The sequence below is a fragment of the Acomys minous genome (assembly GCF_964271855.1).
Source record: "Acomys minous genome assembly, chromosome: 9".
NCBI classification, from domain to species: Eukaryota; Metazoa; Chordata; class Mammalia; order Rodentia; family Muridae; genus Acomys; species Acomys minous.
Window position 1 is genome coordinate 25425985 of NC_140490.1, and position 12765 is coordinate 25438749.

General features: G+C 45.0%; 1 protein-coding gene across 1 annotated transcript in view; it reads left to right on the forward strand.

Annotated features, from left to right (window-relative positions):
• The first annotated feature begins 307 nt into the window (after positions 1-307).
• UBE2E2 (ubiquitin conjugating enzyme E2 E2) overlaps positions 308-12765 on the forward strand; it is a 281781-nt gene continuing 269323 nt past the window's right edge. Inside the window, exons 1-2 of the mRNA XM_084795044.1 lie at positions 308-470; positions 5574-5757. Of these exons, the coding sequence (XP_084651170.1) occupies positions 5582-5757 (176 nt within the window). The 5' untranslated portion in view covers positions 308-470; positions 5574-5581. The remainder of the gene's footprint in view (positions 471-5573; positions 5758-12765) is intronic.

Below are 12765 nucleotides of genomic sequence, written 5' to 3' on the forward strand. Positions count from 1 at the left end.
CATTCTGCCGCACAGCACCCTCCTGGGGGCGCGCCCCCACCCCTTGTCCGCGTGTCCCTTTAATGCGCGCACTCGTCAAGGTCCTCGCGTCCCTCCCCCTCCCGCCGCCGTCGAGCCTCGATTTCCCACCTTTCCCTTCTCCCTAGCCTGCCGTTGGCCCCGCCGCCCGGCCCAGGACTCAGCTGTCACTTTACTTTTGCGCGCGCACCTCACCGGACCCCGCGCGGGCACGCGCCGGAGGGGGCGGGGCGAAGGCGCGGCACGGGCTCGCGGGCGCGGCACCGTGAGGCCGACGTGGGGCTCGCGCTGTCGCGGGCTCTCGGGGCGGGCTAGGCGAGCACGCGCTTGGGTGGGGGCGCGCGCGGACGGCCGGGCGGCGGCGGCGGCGGCGGCGGCGGCTCGCGGAGGCGGCGGCTACACTCCGGGACTTGGCGTCGGAGCCGCGGCTGGAGCGCGAGCGGCGCCGCGAGGTGAGTAGGCGCGGGCGGGAGGGCGGTCGGGCGGGCGTGGCCGCGACCCGAGCCGCGGCGTGGGGCGCACAGGGACCCCACGCGGCGAGGGGCAGCCCGGCGAGATCCCCGCCCCCGCCGCGGCCTCGGCCCGGGCACGCGCCCGCGGCCCCGCAGGCCTCCCTGGCCCTGCGCGTGCCCGCTGGGGCCCGCGCGCCCCTCCCCCCCTCCCTCAGAGTGTGGCCCTCCACCGCCCTCGAGGACCCCTCCCCTCCCCTCCCGCGCCCACCGCAGCCAGGAACTAAGTCTCCGCAAAGTCCAGGATGGATGTCGTGGTGCAAAGTGCCCGGCTGTCCCGAGCTGTTCCCTAATTGCATAATTGCTGCACGAGGTGTCCGTGCGGGCGAGGGCCCTCCCGGGAGTAAGGGCTGGGTGTGTGTGTGCTTGGTGCCCCGGGGTGGGGGGCGTCGCATTGGTCTTTTGTAATGCCTGGTGCTTGGCACAGTTTGGCTCCAAAGCCGATTTTCCTCTGGCTCCTCTGCAGCCCCCGCTGGCCTGATTGGAAACTGGATTCCCCTTGTCCCCCACCCCCACCCCTCCTCTTCGCTCCTAATGTTTTGATCCGTTTACCCTTTTCCAATTCTAATGAACATAAAGCCTGGCTTCTTGTGGCTCTTTTCCCACGACTAACCAGAAATGCCCCATCCATCTTCCCTAAAGGAAATTAAGGCCGCATTAGAGAGACATCATCACCCTGGGCTCCGTGGCTCTTGGACCCACTTGCTGGTTTGCAAGACTCTTATCCCCCACCCCTATATTTTGTAATTTTGAGGGTCTACTCAAGTATTTACATTTTAAAGTACAAAGGAATGTGGTAGGACTTACCTCTGATTACCTTACTGTTCAGAAAGATTTTTTTTTTTAAAGCTCGCCTTAGTTTTAAATCTGTGGATTTTGAAAAGCACGCTTTGGAAATGCGATAATCGAGTCTGAATCTTGAGAATCTAAATATTTGTCTTTACTCAGGCAGTTGGGATGCTCCTGGGCGCTTTGCAGTTTCCTATGTGGGCGATGATGAAGATGGAGTGTTTTCATATGTCATACCTTGAGCTCTTTGCCCTAGGGCACAGCACACTTTCCCCCGTCCCCCCACCCCAGTCAGGTGCTCCACTGTTATTATTCGAATAAATATATATTTCAGTCACTTGGAAGGCTGGATAGCGCTACATGTGCGGCACATAATATAAAATATTAACATTTTGGAAAACTTTAGAAATCCCAAGTAGAAAAACTACAAGATGCCGATTACAAGTTCACATTTTCTGGTTTTAGCAGCTCAAATGACTACTTGCTTTTTCCAAGTTTTTAATCATTATATCTGATGATTTAAATAGTAATGTGGACTTGACTGTTCTTGGTTTCACTAGTGGGATTTGTAGCGAGATCCTTCTGTTTTTATGGAACAGGTGAATTTCACTCACTGTGCTTTGGTAATTTCTAGAGTAGATTCCGAACACAGAGTACATAGTGAATAAAGCTAGACAATTAGTGTGTTTAAATTCTCAAATGTAATGTACTTTAGGAAACGCTACCATGTTATTTTGTGTTTAGTTCAGAACTGAGATTTACTTTGAATCTGAAGTATAGATAGCACTCTAGGTGTCTTAAGACCTTTGAAACTGTCATTGGAGGAAATATTTGTGTTTAGAGCCCTGGAACTTAGTTTCCTTCTAGGTCAGGGAATTAGCTCTTTAGAAATTAATTTTCAAATGCCAGTAAGGATAATATTTAAATGTTTTAATTCAGGGACTTATTTATTTATTCTTTAGAGAGACAAGACACTAGTTTTTATACATACAGTTAACTGGAATGATCTATAGAGCATTATCTTTCATAAGAATTAATTGTGCCTGAGTACACAATCACTTTGTCCCATATTTTTTCTGTAACTAAGGATTCATAAAACACTCAGCAGGAACTCTCTTAATTCTTGACATTTGAAAAGGAAATATAAAACCTTTATTTCTAAATAATTTTATAATGCTTATCGGTGGCCTTAGATGGATTTGTTATTAGTAGGTAAAGCTTTGCATCAAATAAGGTATTTTAGATCAACAGTAGAAATAAGTTTTTAAACTGTAAAATTATAGAAAGTATGTGTCTATTTAGACATTTAAGTACATTCTGGGGCAGTGTTCTGGATCGAACCCAGGCCTTTACATATATGCTTGGCAAGTGCTCTACCACTGAACCACGCCCCCAGCCCTTCAGTAGTATAGTTACTGGTTTAATCTTCTAGTATTCTGCAGTAGTTTAGGAAATCTCAGCCTCAGCTCATGGCATGTAACATCACTGAGTAGTAGTTATATAGCTGGCCCATTATTAGGTGTTTATAAATGTACACAAAGAGTGTTGAAACGTGTACAGCCTCATGACTAACTCAGTACACAGCTGTGACTTGATTTAGCTGTCGTACCTGTGGCTTCAGAGCAGGGGGACTGTTAGTCTGTGATTCTTGCATTTGCCCTGTGGGTGGACTGCTTCAAGGTTAGGATGCACAAAACAATTTCTCACTGATTTCACATTTTGCCAGCAGTATCTTGCCCCGAGAGCATCTAACCCTAAGGATGCTTCTTTCTGTTTTCCTATACACCTGCTCTTTTAACCTTTGGTGTATTTTAACTCAAAGAAGCAAGCTGAAAAAGAATACAAATATTAAATCCAATAATAAGAATGTTAAAGTCAAATAAAAATGGAAGAAAACCCAAGAAATATGGCCAGACTTTTAGAGCTAGACATGAAACATACTGACATAAAATTTCAGTATTCTATTAAGTGACTTTATTGCTCGTAAAAGTTGTCGTACCCACGGAGAATGATGCTCTCCATTTACTGAAGAGGTAGGAGGGCTGTCCGATTTCCTGGGAGTGTTTGAGAGCTGTTTGGACAGACTTACTGTTTATTTGTTACGAACAAAGGAACTGTAAGGGCAGAGGGTGGGAATGCTCTGTGTGGTGTCTTTTCATGCCTCATCTTGGTGTTTCCTGGTTCCTCCGATCCTTTGCTGTGCATATGTGTCTTATGGAGTTTGTCTTAGTCTGCTAAAAAAAAAAAAGCCTGTGTTACAAAAGCCACCATGGTTTTGAGCAGACTCAGTGTTGAGCTGATGATGATGAAGGCTGAACGGACTTATTGGGTCCTGCCTTTGAGCTAGGTAATAATCGTAATGTGTGTTTTAAGTGAGGCATCTGTTTTTTGGATGCATTGAAGCTTATTATTTATCATATCCGGAATGGTTTTATTTCCAAGCCACAATTTAAGAGTAACCAAAAAGGGTCTTTTTCAAGAGGAATTTGGGTAAAATTTTTTTCTCTTTCTCTGCTCCTCCTCCCCCCCCTCGAGTGTGAAAGTATGTGGGTGTGTTTTGCTGTTGATGATGAGACAGACAGTCTCATTTTTCAAAGTCACACCTGAGCTTTAGCTATATGAGACCCAAAAGTGATTCCTGGTGGCTCGAGGGATGGGCATGAGTTCTGTCAGTTCAGTTCTGGGTCTGTCAGCTTGTTAGGTCATAGAGGGTGTGATGGTGAGGATTAAACTGTGGCCGATGATGATGGAATGAGATTGCAGATGGCCTTCCCGCTCAGTGCGTTTCTGTGTCTGCTATCTGGGTTACTGTGGCTACCTAGGTATCAAGGTATTGAGGAAATTGAGTTGGTAATCAGAGCTGCTACAGAAGCATGAACTCAGAGCAGAGTGAATTTCAAACCTCGAGGGAGATTTCCTCCGGACTAGGAAAGAGCGAGGCCCTCAGTGTCTCAGTGTCTCTATCGCTTGTGCAACATGGTTGCTTTGTGGCTCTGGGTCAGTGCCCCCACCTTCCTAAGCTCCAGTTCTTACTTAGAAGCACGTGGTCACTGGTCTGTTATCGCAACGGTTACTTAAAACAATTTCCCAGCTTGGAGGATTTTAACCTTGGCTCAGCTCTGAGGATGTATTGATTGGATGTGAGTGTGGTAGCGCCCCTGTTCCTCAGCCCTGTGCCTTTTTGCTCCACCTGTCAGGACACTTTGCAGCTCTCTTTACCTGTCAGGGCTTCTCAAAGCTCAGCACAAAGTGCTTAGCCCAATGCCTATAAAAACTAGACTTTTAAACCATTTTCTTTCTCCCTTTTTAGAGATTTACTTATCTTATTTTCTGTGTATTGATATTTGTTTGCATGCATGTCTGTGCACCACGTACATATGTGCCTGGTGCCCAGAGAGGATGTCACAACTCCCTGGAGCTGGAGCTAGGTTGTGAGCCACCATGTGAGTGCTGGAAGAGCAGCTGGTGCTCTTAACCCCTGAGCCGTCTCTCTGGTCCTTTCTGGTTTATTTTATGCCAGTCCTTTTGAGACGTAATTCGCCTTATAAAATGAATCCCCTCCATTTTTGTAAATGCTGGAGCTTGAGCTCCGCTGAACGTGCACTCTTCCCAGACTACACCTCCAGGCCCAAGGCCACCATCTTCAAGTGTGCACCTTAGCCTGAGCACTTGCCTAGCATGACAGGACCCTGGCGTCAGTCCTCAGCAGCACAGCATGAAGCCGAACCACTCGGAGGCTTTTCTACGGTGACAACCACTTAATATAAGGACATTATTGCCACTCAAAGGAAACTTCCTGCCCACCAGAAGTCACTTCCCTGTACATGGTCTCTATGTCCCCATGGTTTTACCTGTCTGGACATTTCTTACAAATGAGTTTGTGCAGTCTGTGGTCTTTGCGGCTGCCTTCTCTCACTTAGCGTAAAGACTCAAGGTCTTCCTGCTGAGGCGTGCAGATCCCAGGCTTCTGAGGTATATTGTCATGTGGATGCACCACGCTGCTCCCATCAACAAAAGAACAGTTCAGTTGTTTCCACCTTTTGCCTTGTCAGTAAAATTGCTACCAACATTTGTGTCTAAACTTTACGTGACGGCACAAGAAGAGAACTTCTCTTCTCTGGAGCTGTTTGTTCCATAAATGGGCAGTTTTCACTGTACTTCTTTTGTTTCTTAGGCTCATTTTTCCCTCCATTCTGGATGAACCTCGTTGTAGTCCCTCCCACAGCAGCATAAATGACGTTTCCTTCTTCAATCCAGGATCTAAGATGTCCACTGAGGCGCAGAGAGTTGACGACAGTCCGAGCACCAGTGGGGGCAGTTCTGATGGAGACCAGCGGGAGAGCGTTCAGCAGGAACCTGAGCGAGAGCAAGTCCAGCCCAAGAAAAAGGAGGGGAAGATATCCAGCAAGACAGCTGCTAAACTGTCAACCAGTGCCAAAAGGTACCCAGCACTGCCAGCGTTGCATTGCTAGCCGTTATCACCTTACACTCACATTTCCCTTGTGTTTAGTCATTTTTCTGGACTGAAAGGTCATAGAGTTTATACTGTTTTCCCTCTTTAATATGATGTGTTTTTTAAAAATGTGCTTTTTAATTATGAAAAACTTTTAAAAGCTTATTTAAAGCCATGGCATATTATAAAATCTGGACTTGTAGTGTATTGCTATGCCTTGTTAGAAAAACTTGGGCAGGACACTATGAAAGTATAATTTGATTGTAAACATAGTTTTCTGTTCTTTAACACAGAGTAGGTGTTGAGAGTCTCTTGACTTGGCCTGGGGGAGGGCGAGATGGCTCAGTGAGCAAAGTGCGTGCTGCTGAATTTGCTTTAGTATAACCCATAAAAACTGGGCACGATGGTCCCAGTGCTCTGAGCAGGGGTGTGTGTATGTGTGTGTGTGTGTGTGTGTGTGTGTGTGTGTGTGTGTGTGTGTGTGTTTGTATGTCTGTGTGTGTATGTCTCTGTGTGTGTCTGAGTTTGTGTGTGTGTGTGTGTGTTGGACACAGGTGGATCATTGTAGCTCACTGGCCATCAGGTCTTGTCTAATCAGTGAGCTCCAGGTTTACTGAAGAGATCCCTGTCTCAACTATCATAAAAAACAACCAGGATGAGCAGGGAGAGAGAGGGGAGATAACTGATGTTGACCTCCGGCTTACACATGCATGTATACTCACACTTAACACCACACACCTACGTTCTCTTGCTCTAACTCACACACACACACACACACCTACAGTCTCAGTCTCTCTCTCTGTCACACACACACACACACACCTACATGCACACACCTACAGTTTCACTCTCTATCTCCCCCCACCCCACCCCCACCCCATCTCTGTTTATCTGTCTGTCTGTCTGTCTGTCTGTCTGTCTGTCTCTCTCTCTCTCTCTCACACACACACACCTCCCTATTGAAATGGTTATTGAGTGATAACTTAGTCTCTGACCCTCCCTGTTGGTAAAGTCAGAAATGCTTGATTTAATGTGTCTTGGTTGTATTACATCACGTGAGGGTTGCTCTTGATGCAGGTTTCCTCTTTCTTGGGGAATAGATAGATCGGGAAAGGAGGCACTTGAATGATGCTCTGTCACTTCTTCAACCTCTTATGGTGATTGGCATGTCAGTTGGCTTAGAGGGCAGCTGCTTTGATAGCATTACATTATAGCCTGGTGGTTAGAAGATGATTTGAAAGGGAGATTACATTCAGTGGACTCATACTTGCTTGTGATTTTATGATCTTTAATACCTTTTAAAAATAAAAATAGAAAATATTAAGTACGACTAGCAGCAGTATATAGGTGTTAACTTCTTACCACACGTAACTTCAGGCAAGTGGACACTCTTAATGTTGAATAAAGCCGTTGGGTGATAGGAATTAGGGAACTCCCTTCCTAAACACTAAAGCCTGCGTGTCCTTCCACCTTATTTCTAGCCACAGGCCTGGGATGAACCTTTGCAGGCGCTCTGGTAAGAGTGATGGCGACTGGTCAGCAAGCCATTCAAGCCAATTAGATGCAGGGTGTCCAACCTTTTGATATCATGCTGTGACATTGTGATCTAACAAATGTTTGTCATAGCTGTCCTAGATGCACACAGCTTGTGTACTCCTGCCTGAATACTCCCTTTTCCTTACTGGGATCTCTGACCACTGTTGTGGGAATTATAGAAAGTCAGATCACTCCGGGTATTCACTTGTTTAGACAGGAAAACACTTCTGCTTCTTTTTGCCACTAGACCTCACATCCAGGGGAACTTGGCACAGTGGCCTCTCTCCTCCTGAGGTACAATGCACAGTGACCCGCTCCTGCTAAGTGGGCTTGGGGCAGGGTGGATAAGAAAGGTCAGGAGTGGAGACATTTACATTTAGGTAAGTGGACGAGTAAGGCTGCTCAAATCGGCGCCTTACACAGTTACCTCTAGAAACATTCGTGCTGCCCTGAGCGCGTCGTTCAGGAGTACTTCAGGCTAGACTGGTGTGTGGGAGTAGTCCTGAGGGACCTGTCCCTGGCTCCCCTGTAACAGCTCATCACGACAGATTTCTCTTTTCTGCCTATGAAGGAAGGCATACCTTTCAATGCCAACCTTCCAAGTTCACAGCTCATCGTTTATTTCATTTTACCACAGTATTTGGGAAAGCACGTCCTGGTGATTTCATGAATAAACTATGGAAGGAAGACCTTCTCTAAATAGGGGATAAAACCGACTTTAGAGATGGTTATATGTGCCTAGCCCAGGGTAGCACCTGCTTGACACCCAGTAGAAAGTATTACAAATACTGCTTCAGTCAGAGGCACCATCTAGCTGCTCCCCAGGAAAGGCAGTCCCTTCATAGGCAAAGCCCTTCTGTGGGCCTGTGACTGACACATTCGAGTTATAAGGTGCCCTGTGACAGTATGTGAAGCCATTTACTGCTGGTTTTACATGTAAAAATGCTGCTTGGCACCTAAATGGTCTAAGTAAGAAAACGAGGTTTGTTATCAGGGTGCTAAGAATGTGGGGAAACTGAGAATCATGAGAAGAGGCCCACCCCATCCCCTACCCATCCCCCACCCATCCCCCACCCCATCCCCCACCCTCATCCCCATGCAGCACTGACCCTGTATCTAGGTGGCCTGATCAGCTTGACCGCTCTGCCTGTTGCAGGAATGAGGCCTTTCTTGGATACTGGGCTTTCAGTTAGAACCTAAAGTTAGCATTTCAAAATAAAAATTTAATTTGTATTTTAAAAAGTGAAGACTTAGTATTGAGATGAAGCCTCCGTCTAAGCACTATCATGCTGTGGATAAGCACCAGCAGTCAAAGCTCTGCTGGGAACCCACCTTCTGAGGCTGGAGCTCTCTGACTGGAACACGCGTTAGTGTCTCTTGTCATGCTGTCCTCTTGTTCAGGGTGGGGGATGTGCTTTAGATAGAATCAGACTGTGTGGCCCAGGCTGCCTTGAAACTTAGTTATAAAGCCCAGCCTTCTGCCCCCGTGTCCCCAGTGCTGGCAGGACAGGCATGCTACCATACCTGGTTTTCTCGTTTGCAAAGCTAAGAGAATGGTGGCCGCCCCAGAGAGTTGCTGTGAGTTTGGAGTGCCATACACATTTTGCTTGTGGTCAGCTCTACAAAGTGGGCGCTGACAGTTAGACTTTCTGCCAGTTACTGTCTGTGAGGAGATTTTTTTTTTTCAGTTCCATTTGGTGCAAACGTTGACACAGTGAAGCTGCTGTTAACCTCAAAGACTCAGTGTTGTTATACTAGGGCTACTTGGATGCACAATTAATCCATTTGGTAGTAACTCAGGTAAAGTGCTTTTCACTTAGGGCCTCAATTACCAAGTGAATTGTAATGCTAGGATTGTAGGATTAATAATTACTATAATAAATCTACTGTAATTGTAGAATTAATGTTTTAGAAATGTTTCCCTAAAATATTTCATTTTTGAAGTATTGCAAAACTGCGCTCTACACAGTTCAGTATTGAAACAGCAGTGTGAACTTTTGTCTTTTTTTATAGTCAAGAGGGAAGGTTACGCCTATGATGCAGGCCCCTTTGAGAACAGTTTTACCTGAAAGCCTGGCATGTCCCACCACTGCTGCTTCTCGTGAAGTGCCTACACTGCTCTGTGCTGTTTACAGATGTGTAGTTTGACACCTATGTAATGTCCAGAGTAACAAATGTGCACAGTTCTGATTAAATTGCTAGTCAGTTCCATAATACATCTGTTTTGAGGTCCTCATTGAATTGACTCTGCCTCTTTCACGTTGGCATTTCAGTAAATGTGAATTTTAAATCAGATTTATTTCAAGCTAGTTTTGCTCAGAGCTGACATTGGAGTGTTCCTGGACTTCCAGTGTAGTGGCAGTCTAGGAGGAGTTTTTATTAAGGGGAAGGTGGATCTCAGTGTGCTCCAGTGAGGCCCTTTGTTCTAGCTTGGGCTCATCAGTTTGCTTGTAGTGATTGTTCTTGGGCTTTTTGTTTTTTCTTGAAGTGTGCTTTTAAAGTTTTCCAGTGTTTTGGAGTCAGCAGGCATCTTACAGTTGATGCACACACTTAATTGATGCTGGGTTCTAAGTCAGCGGTCTCTTAAAATGACAGGTGTGTGGTGCTTATCGGCACTCAGAATTAAATTGTGGGCTTATGTGCAATGGCAGGGTTTTCTTGTTTTGTTTTTTATAGAGACCGTTTTGTCACTAAAAATATGGAATAAAATTAGTATGATGCTTCTTGAGAATAAGCTGTCTGGGAAGGAAATGTTCAGTTGGCTAGGAGGGCTGATGTGTTTTTTTTCCCTTTTTATTAATTCATTCATATTTCATCTCAATTATTATCCCTTCCCTTGTATCCTCCCATTCTTCTCTCCCTCCTGCTTTCCCCCTGCTCCCCTCCCCTATGACTGTGACTGAGGAGGACCTCCGCCCCTGTATATACTCATAAGGTATCAAGTCTCTTCTTGGTGTGCTGATGTGTCCTAAGGGGCACAATGTATAGGGGAGTAGAGAAAGTGTAGATGTGGGGGCTGGAAAGCTGGCTTAGAGAGCCTGCCACTCTTCAGAGGACCAGGGTCTCGTTCTGCTTGCTTGTGTGGAGTAACCAACCTTAGTTTCCTTATCCTGTAAGTGAGGACAGAGGAAGCAGACACAGAATTCTGTGTGATTTGTTTAATTCTCTCTTTAGTGGCCTGAGCTCATCATGTAAAAGGTCCGCTTGAAGGGCAAAGTATTGACACTTCACCCCAGGCACAGGGCTGCCCGCCTTCTACTCCTTAGTCAAGACAGAGAAACTCAGTACATACCACAACCAGGTTCTGGAGATAGAATTGGATTGCTGTCATTTAATACAACAGCACACCTTGCAATAGTTTAAATAGCAATTCTTTGTGCAATCCTCTCTGTCAAGAGAAACAGCCATTCTTAGGTTACAGTGGCTCAACATATATTATAATATATTGGCTTATTGCTTAGAGTTGTCAAATTTATCAGGAAATTACTTTTAAAGTGAATAATATGTGGAACCGTGGTGGCTAGGAGAGAAGTTTGGGTTGTTTTGGGGAATTCTATGACAAGAAGTTACAATTTGTCACATTCTTTTTTTTTTTTTTTCAAATTTAGTATTTGTTTGTTTATTTGTCTTTTCAAATTTGGTATTTGAAATCCCAATAAACTTCTTTTAGATTAAAAATAGTTTTGAGCTGTATGTGGCTGGTATAGGCCTGTAATCTTAGCACTTTGGAGTTTGAGTTCAGGGTCAGCTGGGCTGCATAGCTATATCTGTCTCAAAAACAAGTTTCTTTTGCCGTTTAAGGATGCTCTTTGAATGCTTCTTGTATCACTTTTCTAATTTTAAAAATAGTTTATTAAAGTCACTCATAGACTGGAGAGATGGCTCTGTAGTGAAGAGCGTGAACTGTTCTTGAACAGAATTGAGTTCGGTTCCCATTACCCACTCGACACAACTTACACCTGTCTGTAACTCCAGCTGCCAGGGGTTGTTAGATGCCACCATTTCTATAGGTGCCTGCACACATATGCATGGACTTACACAGATATACATGCATACACATAATTAAAAAACAAAATAAATATTGTAAAAGTCACTCTTTTCTCAAAGCAAATCACCCACAGTAGGAAGGGAGGTTTTTTTTTGTTTTTTTATGGGAAGCAATAATTTTTTTGGCTATTCCTGTGTTCCAGATAGCCAGCTTTGATTTTTTTTTTTAAAGATTTATTTATTTGTTTGTTTTTTTAGGCAGGGTGTCTCTGTGTAGCTCTGGGTGGCCTCGAACTCACGTTGTTGAACAGGCTGAGCTCAAACTTAGAGATCCACCTTCCTCTGCCTCTAGAGTCCTGGGATTAAAGGTGTGCACCACACCGCCTGCCTAGATTTATTTTATTTGTAAGGGTAATTTGCCTGCATGTTTGTTGGTGCACCACATGCATGCCTAGTGTTAGAGGAGACCCAAAGATTCCCTACACTGGAGTTACAAACAGTTGTGTGCTGTCAGTGATTGCTGAGAATCGAACCTGGGATCCCCTGGAAGAGCAGTGGACCCCAGATTCAATTCCCAGCAATAACCTGTGAGCTGTCTCTCCAGTCTGAGTCCTGAGAGTTTTTTTTTTCCAGTCCTGAGAGTTTTAAAAGAAACCTTGTAGATGTCTCTGCTTTTAACTCTATTGTGTGTGTATTTTTAATGTAACTCTAAATACGCTTATTTTTATTTATTAAATAAGCAAATAATATCTTTTGACACCTTGCTTTGAAATATTAGGATTTAATTAGTTTACCTAGTCATTCTTCCCTTCTTTTTAATTAAAAAATCGTTCTTGGTTGTCTTTATACTCTAAAGACTATATTTAGACTTTAATTTCCTTTACTCTCCCATAGTATTTATTGGTTCCCACTTTGAAAAAGATACTAATACTTTGTGTGATTTATTCCCTGTTGTCTCACATTGACCTGTAGCTGGTTTTGTTTTATTTTTATATTTATTTATTTTTACTTTATTAGTTTAAGTTTTGCTTTCTTGGGGAGGCCAGTATAGGGCATCAAATCCCCTGAAACGGAAGCAATAGATGTTTGAGAGCCAGCAGCATGTAGGGTGCTAGGAGCCAAGGCCCTCTGCTGGAGAAGTGAGGCCTCCTAGCAGCAGATGCAGCTGCCCAACCCTCTGTGCTGGGAGTTAGTAGCTGTGATTAACCCTGCATCTTCAAGGGTCGGCATTTGTGATGTTTACATGGTACAGTGCAGCTACAACCTCCCTTTTGTTCACTGTCAACCAGGTGTACAGTTGTGGATGGTCAACGCAGGCCGGACAGCGTGTAAAAGTTAGCTTTTCTGCAAGCCCAGTGTGGTTCCTGAGCCATAGGTTCAGTCAGAGCACTTAGACAAAACATACGTTGCACTCAAGTTTCCTTCATACTTGATGTATGATTTCCTAGTGTGGGTTTCTTTTCTTTGGGGTAT